General features: G+C 35.8%; 2 protein-coding genes across 2 annotated transcripts; one reads left to right on the top strand and one right to left on the bottom strand.

Annotated features, from left to right (window-relative positions):
* Window positions 1-1,450: 1,450 nt before the first annotated feature.
* LOC107749292 (hemicentin-2-like) lies at window positions 1,451-3,993 on the top strand. The gene is made up of 8 exons (XM_016564406.1): window positions 1,451-1,551; window positions 1,665-1,788; window positions 1,886-2,100; window positions 2,180-2,401; window positions 2,493-2,801; window positions 3,014-3,268; window positions 3,448-3,566; window positions 3,728-3,993. Exons 1-8 carry the CDS (start codon window positions 1,500-1,502, stop codon window positions 3,860-3,862), a joined length of 1,431 nt encoding a protein of 476 aa, XP_016419892.1. The 5' UTR covers window positions 1,451-1,499; the 3' UTR covers window positions 3,863-3,993.
* Window positions 3,994-4,260: 267 nt separating this feature from the next.
* LOC107748912 (uncharacterized) lies at window positions 4,261-21,300 on the bottom strand. Its single transcript, XM_016563923.1, has 15 exons — window positions 20,381-21,300; window positions 18,294-18,486; window positions 17,080-17,211; window positions 16,825-16,977; window positions 16,068-16,163; window positions 15,783-15,833; window positions 15,277-15,426; window positions 15,060-15,170; window positions 13,169-13,318; window positions 12,052-12,186; window positions 11,846-11,965; window positions 11,626-11,755; window positions 9,892-10,007; window positions 6,800-8,226; window positions 4,261-4,541 (listed from the first exon to the last, which is right to left on the bottom strand). The coding sequence occupies exons 1-15, from the start codon at window positions 20,545-20,547 to the stop codon at window positions 4,355-4,357; spliced, it is 3,318 nt and encodes a 1,105-aa protein (XP_016419409.1). The 5' UTR covers window positions 20,548-21,300; the 3' UTR covers window positions 4,261-4,354.
* Window positions 21,301-21,305: the final 5 nt, after the last annotated feature.

Raw genomic sequence — 21,305 nt, 5'->3', positions numbered from 1 at the left:
ATATATATATACAGAATTGGGTAGTAACTGATTACATTTAATCTGGATTACATAATCAGATTCCAAAAATTAAGTACTTGTAATTAGATTAAATTACATTTTAAAATACTTGTAATCAGAATACAGTAAATTTTTTATTGATTACATGATTCCATTCTTTATAATTACAATTCTTCATAATTTATTGATTCTCCCTATGCCTCTTTATATATCCTCAAATTAGGCATGACTTTTCTTGCATGCTAAAACAGCATAACTTATTTATATGTTGGCTAAATTATTTCTGTTTGTTATCTATTTATGCTGTCTTTGCATGCAATAGAAAATGTTGGCAAGTATACAGTATGCAAATACGTAAATGTGCAAATAAAATTACAATATCAAATACTACTGCTAATGATAATATATACATACATACACACTCTAAAAAACTCTATAAAAATGCAGCCTAATATGTTAATGTGAAGGAATTTTGTGTATTTTTTTTACAGGTGTTCTACCCATATTTTCAGACTCATTGCGTTGTGTGGTGTTTTAGGGTTGAAGGAAATGTCTGTAAATTTAACAGAAAATGTACTTGTAATTTTCTGCTCTAGTTTTCTATGTATTTTTTTTCTTACAGTGCATGCATTTTGGGTAAAGCTGATTTGAAGCAATATGCATTGTGTAAAGCGCCATGCAGATAAATTCAATTACAAATGTGTATATATATATATATATATATATATGGTTTTTTTTTTTTTTTTTTTTTTTATATCAGGGCTTGGTCTTTGCTCTAATATGCATTTTCAGCTGTTAGACCTTTTGTTAAGATGTGTGTGCCTTTCCAAATCTCAAAAAAACAAAAAAAGTAACATGGAAAATTTACACAAGCAAGAATGTCTGTGTTTATAAATAATTAGTGTACCAATTACAAATGTGTATATATATATATATATATATATATATATATACACAATAAAATGTAGTACACTAATTATTTATAAACACAGACATTCTTGCTTGTGTAAATTTTCCATGTTACTTTTTTTGTTTTTTTGTTTTATATCAACACATTTGTTTCCATTCTTTGAAGTTTGACATACTTTCAGATCAACTTTTTCACGTGGTGAGAGAAAATTCAAGATAGACCTGGTGAATCCGTGGGAGAATTCAACCCCAAGAGTTGCCTCTCCCTCGTTCTATAACTCTCTGAGCATGTCTCTTTCTCTCTAACTTTTTCCAAAGTACGTCAGTCAGACCGCACATCAACAGTTTCTCTACATGCATCTTCAGAAGTCATGTGATGTTGAGAAGCAGAGAAGAAGAGGAACTACCTACAGCGAGCAACTCCTCCTGACCACACTGCAACCCACGCAACCACCCACAACACTATATAATCAAGAACAAAGACCAGAGACGGCAAACATGAACTGAGAGACGGGATTAAACGCACAAGGGTTTTTAGGGGAAAACTAGAAGATAAAAGAAAAAGAAACATCTGCTTGGAAGAGCTAAAAATGAATAAGAAACCGTTTCTGGTGATTCTGGGGTTAGCACTGGTTTTTGAAGGTGAGCATGTCATTTTAGAGTACAGTGAATGAGTAAAATATTGATTTATCTCTCTCACCTAGTTTTAAATTCTTTGTGTAGATTTAAATGTGCCATCTTTCTGTGTTCTGCAGGTGCTCAGTGTCAGGAACATGAAGTTTTTGTAGCTCATGGTTCTGTAGCAGTGCTGCCATGTATAGATGAGACTTCTGCGCTCTCACATCCTACTGCAGTCTACTGGAGCAGGATAGCTGGAAAGTAAGAACATTTCATCCATCCATCCATCCATAAACACAACTATCCAAAACCTGACAATCAGCATTTTAATATCTCGCTCTCTTTCTCAATTTCCTAGTGTCCTGAAGACAGTTTGGCGGCGAGAGAAGAGCGGGTTAGAGTTTCGTCCGGTCAGAGACCCACCACGTGCTAACTGTCCCGTCCCGAATTTCGGAAAGGCTGATTACAGCCTTCACATCGCTGAAGCGACAATCGAAGATGGAGGAAAGTACGTCTGTGAAGTTGAGGGAAAGATTCGGATGGCGAAGGTCATCAATCTCAGAGTTGTAAGAGGTAATAACCAAGAATAGTCACTTATTCTTTGTTAAGTCATCTGGAAGCCTTATCGGTAATATTTTCTCTTTCTCCGCAGCATCATTTTCTCCTGCCGTAGTGGTTGAGGGCTTAATAACGGAGGCTACGTGCCATGTCAGTCCTGGGACACAGTCTGTACAAATGAACTGGAAACGAAATGGCAAATTAACAAGGACAACCAGCCTCTCCAACGTGTCTGAAAAAGATGGAGGAGACTGGACCTGTCAGGTTGCATACAATGGTGGAGTGGTAGAGGCAACCACATCCCTACAGGTCAAAGGTGAGCGTCCGTTTAAAAAAAAAAACCTGCTTTTTCTTTCAAATAATGTCTGCAAGAGTTGCTCATCCACCGTTACCCGTTGGCTTTCCAGGAATCGTCACTCCTCAGGATAACTCTTCAGTGGTGTACACTGCTGTCGGTTCCTCCGTCTCCTTGCCCTGCATCTTTACTGATGGTTTAATCCCATACACTGTGATGTGGAACAGAACCTCCACAACATCACACTCTCCTCTTCCTCTCGCTGCATCTTTCCACGAGTCTGCTGGGCCCTCAGCATCAGCTACTATACAGAGAGTGGAGGATGGAGATGAAGGGATGTATACATGCTCAGGAATGATGAAGGGATTGAATGGAGAGAGTAATAAAGTACAAAGAAGGATGGAGCTAGTTGTAGCTCGAGGTGAGAAGAATAATATATCACTAGAACACGCAGAATACTGGGTGAAGTGGCTACATAAAATGATATATAGTTTTAATATAATAATAATATATGTATACAATTGTAAATACAATTGTAATAATAACTTTATTAACTTTATATAACCTAATAACTTCTGGTTTGTGGTATTCTGAATTTGCTGAATGCTGAAGTTCTCTCTGAATTCTGTTTAGTTTTGAGATCCTCATCATCCGGTGGTGACGGACCCGTGACCCTAACCTGCCATCTCAGCAACTCCAGCCAGATCACTTCCTATGAGTGGCTCCGTGTTTACGGCCCAAACGACACTCAAACGGTGACCTCTGTTCAAAGGACAAAGAGCTTCAGGATTCAAGAAGTGAATGAGAAAGATGCTGGTGAATGGGTTTGCCGCTACTATGGGAAGCATGGAGTTCTGGGGAACGCGACTTATGAACTTCATGTGATGGGTAGGTAGAGCAGTTATATTACAGTAAATGATCTTTGCATAAGCATTTGCATACCAATTAATAAAAGTAGCATGCTGTGAAGTCATTACAAAAATACATAAATTAGTCTAATTTTAATTAGGAGCAGATTTAGAAGCAGTACCTTTTGATTGATTCTCTGTTTTGTTCATTTTTTCCAGGTGCTGTAAAGAGCGAAAATTCAAGTTCTGGCAACAAAACCGCTATGGTGATGGGATTAGGGTTTTTCTTCTTGGCGATATTCGTGGTTTTGTTCCAGATGTACAGAAACTATCGGCGGGTATGTTTCAGTCTCCTCAAGTCTTGATTTAATAATGCATTGCTTCATGCTTACTTGATACTGATATTTCAATGCTGCAGAAGACAGCTCTCTAAAATAGATTTAGTGTGGGTTATTTGCATCTCGTCTCTCATATTCATCTAATTTATTACTCCTTACAGAAGAAGATGATCCTTCTTTACCCTGCGATGGAAACCATCGTCCATCAGGCCGCCACTGAACGAGAGCAGAGAGAGAGGAGCAGGCCAAAAATGGCTGAAGCTTGTGTCGGAGATCCCAAACCAGTGTGTGTGTAAACGTGTGTGTGTGTGTGTGTGCCTATGTGGATGTGTGTGTGAGTGTGTTTTAAATGCAGACAATTGTAGCAGTCCATTTAAACTGTAAATATATCACTGAAATATAAATGTATACATTTTGTAAAAACTAATTTTGGTGCAATTATGTTTTCAAATATGAATTTAAAATCTATGTAAATAAAGCAATAAAGGGAAAACATACTTCATTTCTCATGTTTTAATTTATTTTTGTTTCTTTTGCACAGTAAATACATTATAAACAGGTTCTTAATATCGCTATACAGAGAAAACATTCTGTACACAGATAAATGTAAGTAAATATAATAATAACAATAGACACAATATTAATCGATCTGTCATAAAAAACATGTACAGGCTGTATGTATCACTCAGATATATTTGACTATAATAGTCATGCTACATAATCATTAAACAACACAAAATAACTTTATATATTACATTTCTCCAAACACTTTTTACACATTTAATAGACTACACCTCACTACATTCTGTTTCATCTGGCCTCTCTGATGGTTTCGTCTTGGACCTCCTGGGCTCATTTGTGGTCAGCTTCTTGTCAAACCAGTCTTCATCTTCAAAGTCCTCAAAGTCAAACACCTCCTCATCATCAAAACACCAGCCTGGCCAGTCCACGCTGATGCCCTCTAGGACATTATTGCTTCAAGGGAGAGAACAGTGGTTTATAGGGAAATGTCTTCAAAAAAGTAAAGGTTAATGTCCTTTCTTCTCTACACTGTAGAAAATGATTTTTCAAATTTGTAAATAAAACAAAACAATCTTTACAAGAAAATCCTATTCTAGTCTTTTTCCTTAAAAATTTAATGTTCAGTTCTGTGTTACTTGGTGTTTCTTTGTAATTATTTGTGAGTGAAAATTGTTTCAAAGAAATCTGACACTTTTTTTTCACTGCAGTAAAATGTCATTTTTAGCAAAAAAGGGGTGATAATAAAATAATGAATACATTTGATTATTATTAACTAAAATTTTATATATATATATATATATATATAGTAAAAATGCAGTTTTCTATCTTTAAAGACCTTTTATATATATATAAAAAAACATTTTTAGATTTGTAAGTAGTGATTATGAAGTAGTGTTCAAATTTAGAAATGTCAAGATTATTTTTTTTTTTACCACAGACCACCTTTAAAGACCCTCAGGGGTTCACAGACCCCTAATTGAAAACATGAATATAAAAGCTCAAGCTGCATTCAAATAATATGAAATGCCATGCAAATTTAATTCATGTGTTTCTAATATGTACATTAACTCATCAGTACTGAGCATTACATAGCTTTTGATGAGTTATTAAAGGGGTCATATAATGCGATTTCAAGTTTTCCTTTCTCTCTGGAGTGTTACAAGCTCTTGGTGCATAAAGAAGATCTGTAAAGTTGCAAAGACTAAAGTCTCAAATTCAAAGAGGTATTCTTTATAAAAGTTAAGAGTCAACCACGCCTACCTAAAACGGCTTGTTCTAACACGCCCCCACATATCTACATCACGATGCACAACCAACCGAGAGAACCGCAGCCTTATGAGGATTGTCAAGCAAAATCGATTCCTAGAGCATTTTGTCACATTTAACATTTCTGTCACATACTTGAGGTATTCGGCCGATCATAACGCACTGGATAGTTGGCCAATCAGAGCACACCTCGCTTTTTCAGACCGATGAGCTTTGTAAAAATCGACGCGTTTCAGAAAGGCGGGGCATAGAGGAGAAACAATAATGTACAGTATGTGGAAAATAATGTTTTTTTTTAACCTTAAACCGCATAAACATTTCATTACACCAAATACACAAAATAATGTTCTTTTTAGCAACATCATATGACCCTGTGTTCTAAGTGCAATATCATTGCATGCAATTATTTTTCAGAGGAAAGCCTGACTCCTAATGGTCCTAATGAAGAACTAACTTGTCTATAATCCAAAAGAAGTAACAAGTGCTAATATATCATTTTAGGACAATGATGTTGTCAAATTTGAGTACAATTTCCATTTCCAATTATTGAATGTAATAATTTAGAAAGAATTTTATGTAACAGTACACAGATGAATTGTGCGTGTGGGCAGAGAGAAGAAATAACGCACATGAAACTGTCAAGTTCCGCAACACAGTAAGTACGCTCTACAGTCATATCTCACAAATGGAACAAATATACTTAAAATGAAAATGATTGATTTTCCACTGGACAGTTAAGGTTATTTTTGGGGTTAATTTAAAAGGAAAGAATATTTATATCTTAAACAAAAAAAATTACACACACACAAATACACATTCAAAGTTGAGTTTTAAACTCGACAGATGCAGTAGGATTTATAGGGGTCATATCACATATTTATGCACCCTTTTTTGCTGCTATGCTTCCTTTCTATGTAAATTATAAATGATATTGTATATTATACAAAGTTAAATTTCAAACATTCTATTATAATCAACAAATTAATTTAATTAAATATATATAATCTTACTTTTACCTTAGTGGGCCATGTATCTGAAAATAAACTGAAAATCCCGGCATCATGACCTATCATCCCTCACTTATTAACACATATTAACACAAAATTACTGACTATTAAAATGCAAAAGCTATATCTATGCTAAAAAACAAGGTGATCACTGTTAGTCCAGTTAAAACAACAACAACATCATACAATATGTTAGGTTGGGATTTAAATAGATTTTTTTGCATTTTTAGAATAAGTAGCCAGAACAGAATCCGGTTCCCCAAAAATGGTTGCATGACGCCATCTGATGTTTTTAAAGTACAACAAACTCTTTCATCTCAGAAGATCACGAAAAAAATGTGATTCTTCATGATACAACCCTGTTAAGAACTGTTTTCAGATTGTGCTTTCACATTTAGCAGTGACTCAATGAGAAGAGGAGACAACCTGTAGACTCACCTCTCTTTCATCTCATCCTCACTTCCATCCACGTTCCCCTCTATCCATCCATGAGTAGATATCATACCGGCTACTGCCGATTCCTCTCTTTCTGCCTCTCTCTCTCCTTCACTGACCGACGGTGATGGACAGGCAGAAACAGTAGGAGAATTTTGTAGAGATAAAGTTTTTTTCTTTCCCTCTCTTTTTCCCAGTCCACGTCCTCTTTCCCGTTCCTTTGCCCTCTGCAGCAGGCCCTGGAGTGGAGAAGGGTGAAGCTGGGGGCCCAGGCCTGGTGGGGGCGAGGGGCTGCGTCTGTGAGAATGTGGAAGGGAACTCTGAGAGGAGCTGATCTCCGGGATGGAGGCGCTCCTCTGTGTCTTCAGTTTGATTGGTTTCATTTGAACGTTCCCATCACGCGTCTGCTCGGGTTCAGAGTGCGTCTGAGGGTCTGGTGACAATCTTTTTTCAGGAACATTCCATAACGTTCCATGGTTGTTTTTTAGAGATCCCAGCTTTAGCACTCGGTGGGAATCCTGGGGTTTAATGCAAGGGTTGGATCCTCTTCTCTGGTTTCCACTGGAGTTTGCATTGAGAGTAAGTTCCAATCCGTTCACATCTGTGCTGGAAATATCTGAGGGAACAGATGGTTGCAAATTATTCGTACGTCTCCTCCGAAGGCGAGGAGACTTCAGTTTCCTGGAGAACCTCCCTGATTCTGTGAGGAGCCCATGGTCATCTCCTGACTGACTGTACAAATAGTTTCTCCTGATTTCTTCAGAGTCATCATCTGGATCCTGATGCATTGGTTCCCCTGTTTCTGCAGTTGCCCCATATGATGATGCACTTATTAGAGACTTGTTTGATGCAGAAGTGCTTGGCAGGGATTGAATAGAAGTGCTATTTTTCTCCACATCTCCACCAGGCATCAACAAGTATGATCCATTCGACTGGCTTCTCACAGGTAAGTCCTGTTGTGTAACGTCAGTAGAATTTACAGATGACCGTCGTCCACGTTTCCATGTAACTCGCCTTTCTGATATTTTTTTAGATGGGGCCTCTTCCTCTTCCAACTGCTTTCTTCCTTCTTCAGTTTTTAATCCAGCTGAATTAGTCTTTGCCGCATGAGCTGATTGGCTCTGATCATTCGATTGACCAATCAGTGGAGAGTTGCTATCCTCTGGCAGCTGCTGAACTTTACTTTGTTCTTCTTCCATCAACATTTCTGTCTCAGACTTGCGCCTATGGAAAGGATATAGCCTCATCAACTCAGCTGGGTCAAAATCACTATCAGATCTATCAGAAACTGATTGGCCATCAGGATCCTCTATGACTTTGTCAGACATTTTGTCCTGAATGGGAGGTCTCTCTGAACCACCAAACTCTGTCGTACTTGTTGTCTTCAGTGTTTTGTTGGTCTCATTTTCCCTCAAGGTCTCTAAGGCCGCCTGTGATCATCAACAAGAACCAGTTTATAGTTACAAACTATTCAACTATATTTGACGTTCTGATACAGTATTCTGCTCCACTGCACATAAAGTCTATTATGGTATATAAAAGTCACTTTCAATGATACAATGACACACTCCAATTACTTTTTAGTTAAGCATTAAATGCACAAATCTCATGTTTTTCTCCTCAGAAATTATTAACTAATTTTAATTACCAGAAACATAAATAAAATGTCAATACAGTGTAATATAGGCATTACCTGCTTGCCACATTGTACATGCACCTATATTACTGCATGATTTCCCCCAAGTACATTAGTTCATTTTTAAAGCATGTAGTGAAGAAAAGTAAATATTATCATTCAATATTCTCAAATTCGACAAATTGTAATATTGACTGCATTTGTGAGGCACAATCTTATAGGTCCCTACTGAGTGGCAGCTTAATCGTAGGAAAAATCTGCAACCCTGTTACTTTCTACTCTGTTACTTAATAAGAATAAACTATCAATAAATAGTTTTCTTTAGTTTATTAAAAAGAAGTTTAATAACAACTATAAATCAATATATTGTAAGGCTAACTAGCCTAACTGAGTGACAGTGTAATTTAGGCTAAATTCACAACCCTGTTACGTTCAACCCTGTTACCTATTCTGGTGTAGTTTATTGTTGTTGTTGTTATTACTTCATATACTTTGCCTATTTAATTTAGATTTTAATTCAATAATTATTAATAGAATTTCTAGGACTTGTGGCAACAGGGTTGAAAAAATATATAGCAAAACCTCATTTGAAATATTTAAAAATATTTTTCTTTAGTTTATTAAATAGAAGTTTAACAACAACTATAAATCAATATATTGTAAGTCTAACTAGCCTAATTGAGTGACAGTGTAATTTAGACTAAATTCACAACCCTGTTACGTTCAACCCTGTTACCTATTCTGGTGTAGTTTATTGTTGTTGTTGTTGTTGTTATTACTTCATATACTTTGTCTATTTAATTTAGATTTTAATTCAATAATTATTAATATAATTTCTAGGACCTGTGGCAACAGGGTTGAAAAAAAAATATAGCAAAACCTCATTTGAAATATTTTAAAATATTTTTCTTTAGTTTATTAAATAGAAGTTTAACAACAACTATAAATCAATATATTGTAAGTCTAACTAGCCTTTATTGTGTGACAGTGTAATTTAGGCTACATTTATATCCATGTTACTTTCAACCCTGTTACCCATTCTGGTATAGTTTATTATTATTATTATTATTACTTCATATATTTTGTCTATTTAATTTAGATTTTAATTCAATGATTATTAATATAATTTCTAGGATCTGTGGCAACAGGGTTGAAAAAAATGCAAAACCTCATTTAAAATAAATGGAGAATAAAACTCACCTAAATAAATAAATTGTTTATAAATTAGTCTGAGCAGCTCCTAAGATCAACAGTCAACATTTTCCTAGTCATAAAAAATGACTTTATGTTTTAAGCTTTTCAAACCCTATTTTGTACCATATTCGTGGAAAGTGGCAAAAGTAGAAGGTACAAAGAATTCATTTTGGGGAAAAAAACTAATTAGATTTTTTCAGGGTTGGGCTTGTATATCCTGTCGCACTGGTGTCGAGTGTGTTTGCTGCAAGAGGAATGCAAGTACCTGAGTCTCACGCAGAGCAGACACCCATGACGCGCAGCTGTCTGGACTGGGTGTGGACAGGAAGTTCACACTGACAGCACAACCTAGATCACCAACCTCCACCAGCACAAACGAATCTACCAGACAGAGCAAAGAGGGGAGAAATAGACATAGTGTAAGAATTAATCTAGCTTCATATAATAAATATTTATAGGGAAAAAGTTTCTGTTCTAAGTCTCTTGAGGTAATAATGTGCACCAGACTTCAAATTCCGTGTTCAGGTAATGTGCATGTTTGAATTCACAATTACATAATCATAATGAATCATATGTGACAATGTACCAGGACTCGCATGAGCAGGTATTTGACACACCTTAGGTGGAGCCATTCTCAAAAAGCCAATCAGAAACCAGCTTATCAAGTAATATGCCATGCTGTGCCCTGATATGCTAAGAATAGTATGCTATATTACATAAAGCTATTTGAAAGCCTTTTCCATGTGGAAAATCAATGTGCATTTTGAAACTGACTGGTTGTAAGTAATGCATTCTGTGTCTTCATGCTTTTGCTGCAGTATATTACACGTTTAGATTGTAGTTCTGTCTTATGCCATGGTTTCTTGTGTCTTCATGATTATCACTTTATTAAAAACACTGCAATTGAATCCTACCCTTGCTCCCTGAGACTCCCTTTGTTACATTACAGTATATAGAAACTAAAACAAACTGATTTACACATTTCTACATGCATATAAGGCTCATTGACCATTTAAAAAAAAATTGTATTAGCACAAGAATTTGAGTGAAAAGTTGGATTAAAATATTACAATTAATTCAATACTTTCTTATTATTAGGTTAATAGTGACAGCAGCACTCAAGCTGCATAAAGTTGAGGTAAAACCAGCATAATTTAACACCGTCCAGACATCTTTTTCTTCAATGAAAAGAAAAACATGACCTTTAGTAGGAGTTTGAATGATCAATGTCACAGATTTGCTTATTTGTTTAGTGACCTAAAAAGTGGGAAACTCCTAAATATTTAGTTTTTAAAATTATTGATAATCCTAAAACTTGTTTATGGTAAACTATATGCTTATGGTTGAAATTAAATTTAAAATCCTAGATTTTCAGTTCTCAGATTTTGGGACCACACTGTATATAGTAATCACAAAAGTCAGTTAAAACAGACCCATGCGGTGTTAATGTAAAGAAATTGATTTTAGTGATAGTATTTTAAATTACACATTGTGTTTTGGGGTTAAAAAATGTTTGTAAACTTAACTGATAATGTCCTGGCAGAAAATTAGCTGTACGTTCTCCGTTTTTCTGCAGATTTTTTTTCTCACAGTGTGGTGCATATGATAATATACGTACACTCTAAAAAATGCTGGGTTGTTTCAACCCAATTTTGGGTCAAATATGGACTAACCCAACTGTTGGGTTAAATTTTGGTTACATTTTTAAATTCACTTTTTAACCCAACAGTTGGGTTAGTCCATATTTGACCCAAAATTGGGTTGAAACAACCCAGCATTTTTTAGAGTGTATGATGTATCAAATGTTTTTGGTACAGTTTAAAGTATAGAATATATATATGAAGATTTCAGAATGTGTTTAATGTTTTATTTTGCCATATTAAAGCAAAAATATGGCCCATACATATTAACTGTCCTTTCATACTGATGAGAGCCCAGTTTAAAACATTCTGTTTGACAAATGAGATTGTTAAATGTAGGAGTTAGAGTTCACACTCACATCCATCTTTGAGCTCAATGCAGTGTATTCTCTCCAGAGGCAGAGGGGGGCGCACTACCTTCAGCTTGTCTGATTTCTTCTGAGTTTTGGTCATCAACAACACATCAGTGAAGAGCAGGACCACAAGCTCCTAACATAACCAGAAATTAAAGCTGATATTATGATTTCAAAACAAAAATGATTAATACATCACATTGGCTTTGTTTGTCTTTTCACTTGCCTTGGTGTCCTTTCTTATTCTGACCTTCAAAGTTTCTTCCATTAATTGCTTCCGTATGACATTTGGTCCCACCCCCCTCACCGGGCTCATCAAATCAAAGCAGCAGAACTCACGAACATACTGTTGTTGAGATCTTTCTGTTAGCCTTTTTTTATATAAGCAAAGCGTGTACAATTTATGGTATTCAAGATTTTGTTGTTGTTTACCTTGTCTATTTCTTCACTCAGACCTTCTATTTTGCATCCCTCTATTCTTTGAGCAGCAACAGAGAGGGCCAGAGTATCTTCTTTCAGTTGCAAATAGCCATTGATAGATTCTAGAAAATGATTGACACTGTACAACTGCAGGAGAAAAAGAGACAGTGAGTGAGAAACGGTGCAGATCTTTATCTTTAACTTCAATGATAGAATAAAGACTGGGCAAGCAGCTCATATTCAAGAGAGAGAGAGAGTGAGAGGTGTATAGAGAGACGGAGATTACAAAGCTGATAACAAAGGCAATGCAGCTCAAGAGTTTGACTTTTCTCATAGTCTTTAATCTGACATGATCATTTCATGGTGTGATATTTCACACATAATACTACTGTAATTAAGACCAACTAGTGAAAGTGCCTCTATTTTTCTTCTATTTCATACTTCTGATTATTATTCTTTTCATAATAACAATATAATTGGAATGTATTTTATTTGTTCCAGTTTTTGCTTTAATGACAGCAGCACAAGCTGCATCAACTGAATTAACAAGTGTTTGCAAAGTATAAATCTTTTTTATTCATTTCATTATAATCATGCTTCAAATCCTTAAAGGATGTTAGTATTTTGTCCAACAACAGCAAATAGATTTAAACCATTTTTTGATCTCACCATCATCTAGTCCAGTGTTTCTCAACCCTGGTCCTGGGCGCCCCCCAGCACTGCACATTTTGTGTGTCTCCCTAATCAAACACACCTGATTCAACTCATTAGCTCATTAAAAGAAACTCCAGGACCTGAAATTATTGTGTCAGAAAAGGGAGACATACAAAATGTGCAGTGTTGGGGGGTGCTCAGGACCAGGGTTGAGAAACACTGATGTAGTCCATATAGAATTACATGAAGAAAGACTTTTTTTTACATTTACTTATTAAATATTTAAATAAATTTAAAAAATTTCCATCTCATAAAGTCATTTTGCTTTAGTAAAGTGACAACACAAAGGCCAATGATTACTTTTTTAGTAACTTATGTCGTTTTCATAATGAATGCACTTAGTATTTTTTTTAAATAGTACAAATTAAATGTACAGTGTATGATGCAATTCATCACGACTGTGTCACAGTCTCACCATTCTTTCAAGTGCATTTTTGGTGGGTTGGTCTTCTGTGGTCTTCTGAACAGCTTTCAGCAAAAGAGGGTACTTGGTGATTCTCTGGTGTGGTTTGGCCTGCATATCGCCCAGTCTCATTCGCCCACACTGTGGATGATTCTCCACCCACTGCAGAACAGATTACATCAAGGTAATCAGGAAAATCATGCATGCATGTTTCTTCATGCAACATATTCGATTGTAATCTATAGCTCATGTTCATCTGTGGTTTGAAATGTGCATTTGAACTCATTTATTAATGAAACTTTTTTTGCTTAAATGATTACATTAAATGATTAAATGATCACACATTAGCACGTTGACATCAATGTAGACATTTTACTTTTTGATATTACTGTACAGCTAGACAATTAAAGATAAATTGAATTAAGCAATTTCAGGGCTTAATGTGCAGCTATTTCTACTATGTACCCTTCAGGAAACAGCACACCTACAGTCAAACCACCATAAAGGCAGGCGATCTCACAGTCATTTCTACCCTGCTTACTTTGCATACTGTCCACTGGTGCAAAAAACATTGGCTGTGGAACTTGGTGTGGTAAACAGTTCATCTGAAATGTGGAAAACAAATTCACACCTCGCAACCCATTTTTATGTCTATATTTGACAATTTTTTCCAGCCTTTATTTAGCTTCAATTTTTTTTTAACTAACATAAACTAAAAAGCTGTTTCCTTTTAAAGTTTAGAACATTTTCAAAACATGTTCTGCACATTAAGATCTGGAGAGGATTTTCCGAAAATGCTGCTTAATGTTATGGCATTGGGCTCAAACCTACAGATTTTGCTCACACAGGGTATAACAACTTTTAAAAAAAAAGTATAATTTTTGTACTTCTGGAGGGGGGATTTTTTTCCTCCACTTTGTTACACTTGTGGCGTTCCTGGTCAAAAATGACCAGCCTACAAATAATTGATTATAAATGTCTCACTACATTACATAATTACCAAATATAGGATTCAGTCTTTTAATCAGTTTATTTTCTTTCATTCAGCACAGGTTGTGTGTTTCTTTTTGAATTTGAAATTGACTGGTTGTAGGCCCCATTGATCTGCGGTTATGCACTGTGAACATTGCCAAAATTGTCCACAAATAGTGCTTTTTTCACCCAAAAACTGCATAAGCTCAGTCAGTGAGGCCTACGACCAATCAGTTCCAAAAAGAAATAAAAACCCTGTGCTAAATGAAAGAAAACAAGTTGACAAAACAACTGAATCCAAGATTTGGGGATAATATACCATAATGGTAAATTTATTAGCAATATTTAAAAGGCTGGTCATTTTTGTCGTTCAGCACAGCACAAGAATTAAACCTAAGGGAGAAACAAGAACAGAAAAAGACAACATTGCAAATATTAAAATTAAAAACAACTAGAATTTCATCGGTTTAGTGGTGTTCCGAATGTGTTGATTTTTGGACTGAAGCAGAAGTGGGATTTTTGACTTTTTGTAGCATTATGTGTTTGAACGTTTTAGGCATTTTTCTGTGACCCTGTAGGTGGCAAGATGTGAATTAGTCATCCAAATCATCCATTCAACCGATTTGTTAAAAATGCTGACTTATTCAGAAATGAATAAAGTGACTGTTTTAATGAGGGAGTCATTGAATAATTCACTCAACTTTTGCTACTATAATGTGTAACACTCCAAAGAGAAAGGAAAAATTGAAATTGCATCATATGACCCCTTTAATATTCAGTATGACTGTGACTACCTGCAGCCTCATGTCTACAGCCGAATCATGCTAATATTTAGAACATCAGCACTCTTTGATACTATTTCTTAATTGGAATATTTTTGTTCCAATAGAATAATTCCTTGCTTTTAACATATAAACGTGATTTTCAGCACCGTAAGATAGGTGTGAAACTGTGGGGTTGTGTCAAGCTGTCTGCGTGTAAACTCCACATTTCTCTCCTCTTCCAAACAGTATTCAAAGTATGCAGGAAAACGGCCAGGAAACTGAAACAGATTAAAAAAAAATGAGGTAAAAAGATTGAAAAAAAGCACAAATTTATCTATTTTAGCTTTATTTCTGAGAATTTCATGAATTGATGTTGTATCATACCTGCAAACATCCTGCCTCAAGTCTGAGAGGGTCAAATGGTCTTCCAGTGAGACGGACCTCTTGTAACATTGGATAAATTACTTCATGCCAAAAGAGTTGATGTGCATCAAGGATAGAAGGAAGATTGGAAAAGAGCATTGTGGGGCTGACCTGAAGAAAGAAAGAAAGAAAGAAAGAAAGAACAGACAGTAATGGAAAAAGATTAATTGATACAGGTGGTGTCGCCCACATGCTCTACACCAGAGCAAAATTATTTTCCATCTTATCCGTACAAAATGTTTCAATTTCTGACATCACCGATGCTCTAGATTATAGAATGAGTAGAATGAGTGATCTCAGACAGATGACAGTGAGCGGCACATTATTTGACCGCAATTCTGCCGTCACATACAGCTGTGTAGTCCGTCTGCCTGCCATTTAGATATGCTGAGTATGTAACTCTAGAAGGTCAATTCTTAAGAAAAAGGTTCCATGTAAACGTGAAAGATGAGACGAGATGCACATACTTCCTGAAGGAATCCATATCTGTGACAGTGTGACAGTGCTGCCATCACAAGCTGTGCAGAAAAGAGGATGTGCATTAGCCAGAGCTTTAGCAAGAGTGTAAATAATACATTTAAAATGCATGAATGAAAATACAAAGGACTGAGAAACGAGTTCAGCAATATCTGTTCAGCATAAACATATTATTATTCTAATTTTTGTTGTTATAGTGAATTGATTGTCTATATCTGATCAAATAAACTGTAATAAATCCTTAATAATAAAAAAACTGTAATGTTATGACATACTTCTGTAGCAATAGTGAGTTTGTTGATGTAGGTTAGCTCAGTATTAATAAACTCCCACAGCGCCTCCTGCTGGTGTCGCTGGGTTTTTGACATAGACTAGAAATAGAGACAAATAGAGAATGTCAACAATACTCCAACATACATACAACACACTTCTTCTGTCTTCTTTGTTTGTTTAACTTTTAAATCAGTTAGTGCACATTCCTGGTATTGCGCATGATTCTGTGTTAGGCCTACTCTTTCGGCAGACGTCACTAACATGCTATGTAAACTATTTTACAAGGTGACGATTTCTTATTCATTTATATGATGTTATTTATTATTTATAAATGTTATACAATGTTTTTATAAATGTTATACGTTTTTAATACATAACATATACAACCCTAACAGTCAGTGGGGCGTAAGCAGATCATATGAAAGGTAAATATCTGTCGAATTCATATGAATAGCCACTAAATTGGTCAAAACGTAAACAAGTATCAAACTGCCATGTGGATGTATTGACAAGTAGGCCTACGCAAAAACATCGAAAAAGCGTTGTCCCATATGTGGCTAGAAGAGATACAGCTAAAACCGGAAGATAACAATAAATTAAGTTTTCTACCTACACCTACACCTACCCCAACCCTAAACCTACCCCTTACAATAATGGAAAAACGAATTATTGTTGTACACTGTGACAAAAATTACGCTATATTGATGTGCGCATGCCCAATAGACGAATCTGTGTACCATCTAGCCTGAACCCTTTTACCTCATGGGAGTCCACTATGTCTGTCCAGCTCTTTTCCAGTGCTTTTTCAGTACCTCCCTCCCCCCATGTCCACCTCAGGTCCTCAGGTATATTGAATAAGTCCAGAACCTGTTTCAACGCGTCCACCTGCCCCTGTACACCACCTGGTCGTTCCTGAGAGAGAGATTGGAATAAGAATAATGTAATCAGTCTATGTATCCAACTATGAACCAGTTCAGGCAACAACAACAACAAAAAAAAAAGAATTAGGCCTACCTCAAATGTGCCATTTTTGTCAGACACTCCCTGGCTAAAAAGTGCCTGCTTTAATGCACCTCTGCTCTTCACCCCGGCAGATGTTCCCTTGCTCACTGTAGAAAAGTCCACAGCTGCCCTCTGCTTCTTTTTCTGACAACCAAAATTTATAAATATGACAATCTGCATTGACAGCAATCAGCTAAAGCCTGATTAAATCTGTGACTGCTTATAAAGCACAACAGGATTTACCCAACTAGAACATGATCCTGCAAAAACATCCTTTGTTGGTCCTGGAAATGCATTCCTCATAGTGTGACTGATACAAATGTTATTCCAGAACCAAAGGACATTGTTCGATGTTCTACTTGGTTAAATCATTTGAGCATCAATCAGATCAGCATATTCACCTGTCTGGACATCTGAACAGAGTTGCAGAATGAAAGCAGAGGAAATTGGTGTTTAATTCAAAAGACCTTAGGCTGAATCTGTGTGTGAGGGGTATCTAAAACTAAAAAAAAAAAACGAAAAATTGGAAGTAGAGCACTCCAATGTCCTGGCTTTGATTCCCAGGGATCATAGATGCATCCAACTTTGAACAACTTACATACCATTCAATTTCAGCAAAGAAAAAAAAAATCATAAATATAAAGTTTTGGGATATGGAGGGCCAAATGACAGTCATTCATGAATTTGCGTAGTGAATTAAAAATTAATGTAAAGATTTTTTTGTGCTTTTTTAAAGCCTATTTAATAATAATGATAATATTTAAAACATTTTTAATTATTTAATTTTGAGTTATTCAGCGCTCCATATTGGAAGGTTGTACCACACAATATTTTGCATACCTTGAACTAACCTTATCATGTCATAACACACATTGACCATGACACACATTATTTTTAGGGGTCCTGATATCATTTCCTTTTTTTTTTTTTTTCTTCAGCACTTTGGTCGCACCACTTGTCTTTGCCGGTCGCACCGCATGACAGAGATTTTTGCTAATAAAACAATATGCTTATCTACTTAATATTTTCCTCTGAAGAATTTCATTTTTTTATGAGGTCTTTTTTCGTAATTATGATCTCAGAACCGTATAGTACCCCCTGACATTTTTGACCATTTTGGATTGTCACGTTATTGATCTAAAATGCATTAAAAGTCAGATTATATGAAAGCATCTGCATAATGCAAAGAAATTCCAGTGCTGAATATAATCTGATGAATTCAGTACCTGGTAGCCTACAGTGTTGTATCTGTGTTCCTCTTGTGCCCTCCGCTGAGCGACTGATGGTACTGCAACAAATCCATCAGGAGTGTCGGTGTCTGCCTCTTTCTCTTCCTCCCGCTGTCTGTCACTCTTGTCACCGGCGGCAGTTTCCTCTGGGGCCATGACATTGCTCAGTACCGGTCTTTTTGATGGATTACTAATAGACAGATAGGATTACAATAAGAGGAACACATGAATAAGATCAACAACAGTGCAACAGTAAACAGGGAAAGTAGAAGAGAAAATAGTAGCAGCACTGAGTAATTACAAAAATAGCTGCTATGCTATATTTATCACTGTACTGTGCATAATACATAACAATTTAAAACCCACAAAAAACTGTAAACCACAACTAGAAGGAACTGATACCAGACTTTTGAAGCCCACTGATGTGACCTTTAAATCTCGAAACATTTCACATCTCCTGACCTAGCATATGCCACACACACACACTTGTTTTTCTATCATGGTGGGTTTTCTATCATTTTCCATTGACGTATCCTGTTTTTATATTGAGCTAATGATGTCTTCTACCCCCTCAATCTGTACCCTCGCGCAAACCTATTTTTTTATTTTTCATTTTATATTTTACATTGTATTAACTTATATTGTCATTATGACATTATCTACTATGTTATTAAGGCATTTTTCCCGTGGGAACTGTCAGCTGCTCCCCTGTAGGTGAACTGAGGTTTTGCAATCCTTAGTTCATCTTCTTCTGGACCCCAAAATATAGTCAACATTTGACCCTCCCATGCATTTGATTATTTAAATAAGGACATATTATGGACTTCTGTTGTTTTATATGAAGTTAAATGTAAATATATAGGTTAAATATAACCCACAACACTAACCTTAGAAGAAAACATACTGTATAATGACATTAATAAAATATAATCCTATTTGATAAATATTAATAATTAAAATGAATTCATTATTAAAAACTTCATATTTATTCATGGAAGTAGTATATTATATAGAAATATTATATTAATATCCCATACTATTATTTTTATTTTACTGTTAAATTAGTATATTACACAAATAGCATTTTAATTATATAATTTATATTTGTGTTTATTGCATATTTAATATATATGCATTTGTAACTCTTGTTGTAACTTAAAAATTAAACCACTAAATCCACCAGCCATTTTCTGCTGAATTAACATAATCACTATAATTATATATTAAAAAAAACATCAAATGTTGCAGCATCACACATGGAATTCTGGGAATGATAGTTTTGTTTTTTTTTTCATTTTAAATTATAGGATGACTTGTTCTTTTATTTCCCAAAACTGTACATTTATTTTTATCCCCAAAGGAAGGTTTAGCTCATTTCAGAGGAATAATTTGTACCGAAAATGTAAGTAAATAGAGTGTTAAATACACACACACACACACACACACACACTACATGCCAGGATTCCATATACAAGAGACATGACCATGCACAGACAAGCTGAAGTTTATAAACACACATATTCTTACACGCCAGTGATTCATAATTCACTGTAATTCAGGTGAGTCACTTTTCCCCAGTTATGCATGAATCTCACCGGCATAAAATACACTGGTGTGTGATTCAGGAGACTCGCACACACATGTTCTGAGAAAGATCTGAATATCCGCCCACGTTTGACATCACTTTTTGGCAATACACCAATTCCGCTCAGACTCACCTTGTCAACATTATCATCAGCCATCAATTCAGGGTAAAATACCCCGAACGAACAAACACTCACACACAGCCATATACATGCACATAAACTGTTTGCAAATGCACATTTGTAGTTACACATACAGGCATAACATTGAATATACCATAAACACAAAGTCATAACACACAATTTTGAAAACAAATTCAGCATAAGATATGTAAAAGTAGATTTAAATGCAATTTACATCAGCAAGTCCCAGTACAATCTCAATTCTTTAATTATTTACATGTGATTCTAGTTTTAGACAATCTCCTTTACCACACACACACACACACACACACACACACACACACAAACATTCTCAGGCAAGTCTTCCCCAACAGATACCTGGATTTAACGGTGTCCATTTCCCTCACACAGACATCTTTAAGGTCTCTTTCTGTCCCCCTTGTCTTCTTGAATCTGTCTTTCGGAGTCCTCAGTGTCTTTCTATATCGTTTTTCTTTAACCCTTCCTTCAGTAACAGGTTGAGCAAGCGAGATCAGATTCTTCATACTTAGATTTCAGGCATGGCTGCACCCTGAGAAGATAGACCTGACTGGGCCATTAGTGCTTTCTGATGTGATTGACAACCAACCAGCCGTTGATCACAGGTACATAACAACATGTAAAGTTATAATTGTTTAGACAGGGATGATAGGTTTGTGGTTTAGTTCCACAAAGACAAGCATGCACACACACACACACACACACACACACGCGCAAACATGCAAAATAAGGAAGAAAGATGTTATTTTGCCTCCAATCAGGAAATTTAAATGCTGGGAGGATTTGACAGGTGCTTACCCAAGAAAACCCCATCAACATGATGCCATGGTAATATTTAGGTATACCTAGATTTGGCTCTAGATTTAAAGGATCTTCCTTTAGTGTAAATCCGATTTTGAACATTTTATCATCTGTTAAAATTATTCATGTCTATAGTACAGATTGTGTGGTACCAGTCAAGCTGTGAACGCGTGCAGTTCAGCTGATTAAAAAAAAGGAAGCGAGAAAGGGCCTGAGAAATATCAGACAGGAATAAATTCAGTGGGATAGGAATGCAGAAAAGCAACATTGCGCAAGATAATAACAGATGCGCATCAGGACATAATTACACAAGCGCCTTCATCAAAGGAGACACGGCTGGGTTGGTGCTTCTCTAGTGGTTAAGGGTCTGCTAACAAAACACTTGTAGATTTAGTGCTGGTGAGGCCTTTTACAAAGCATGTACTTCCAGGTTTCATCTAAAATGATAATGAATTAGAATAAA

Source organism: Sinocyclocheilus rhinocerous, unplaced genomic scaffold, assembly GCF_001515625.1.
Source record: "Sinocyclocheilus rhinocerous isolate Xijiao unplaced genomic scaffold, SAMN03320098_v1.1 scaffold491, whole genome shotgun sequence".
In the NCBI taxonomy this organism is placed as follows: domain Eukaryota; kingdom Metazoa; phylum Chordata; class Actinopteri; order Cypriniformes; family Cyprinidae; genus Sinocyclocheilus; species Sinocyclocheilus rhinocerous.
The sequence above is the reverse complement of the archived record's forward strand: the minus strand, read 5'-3'. Positions and strand labels throughout refer to the sequence as shown.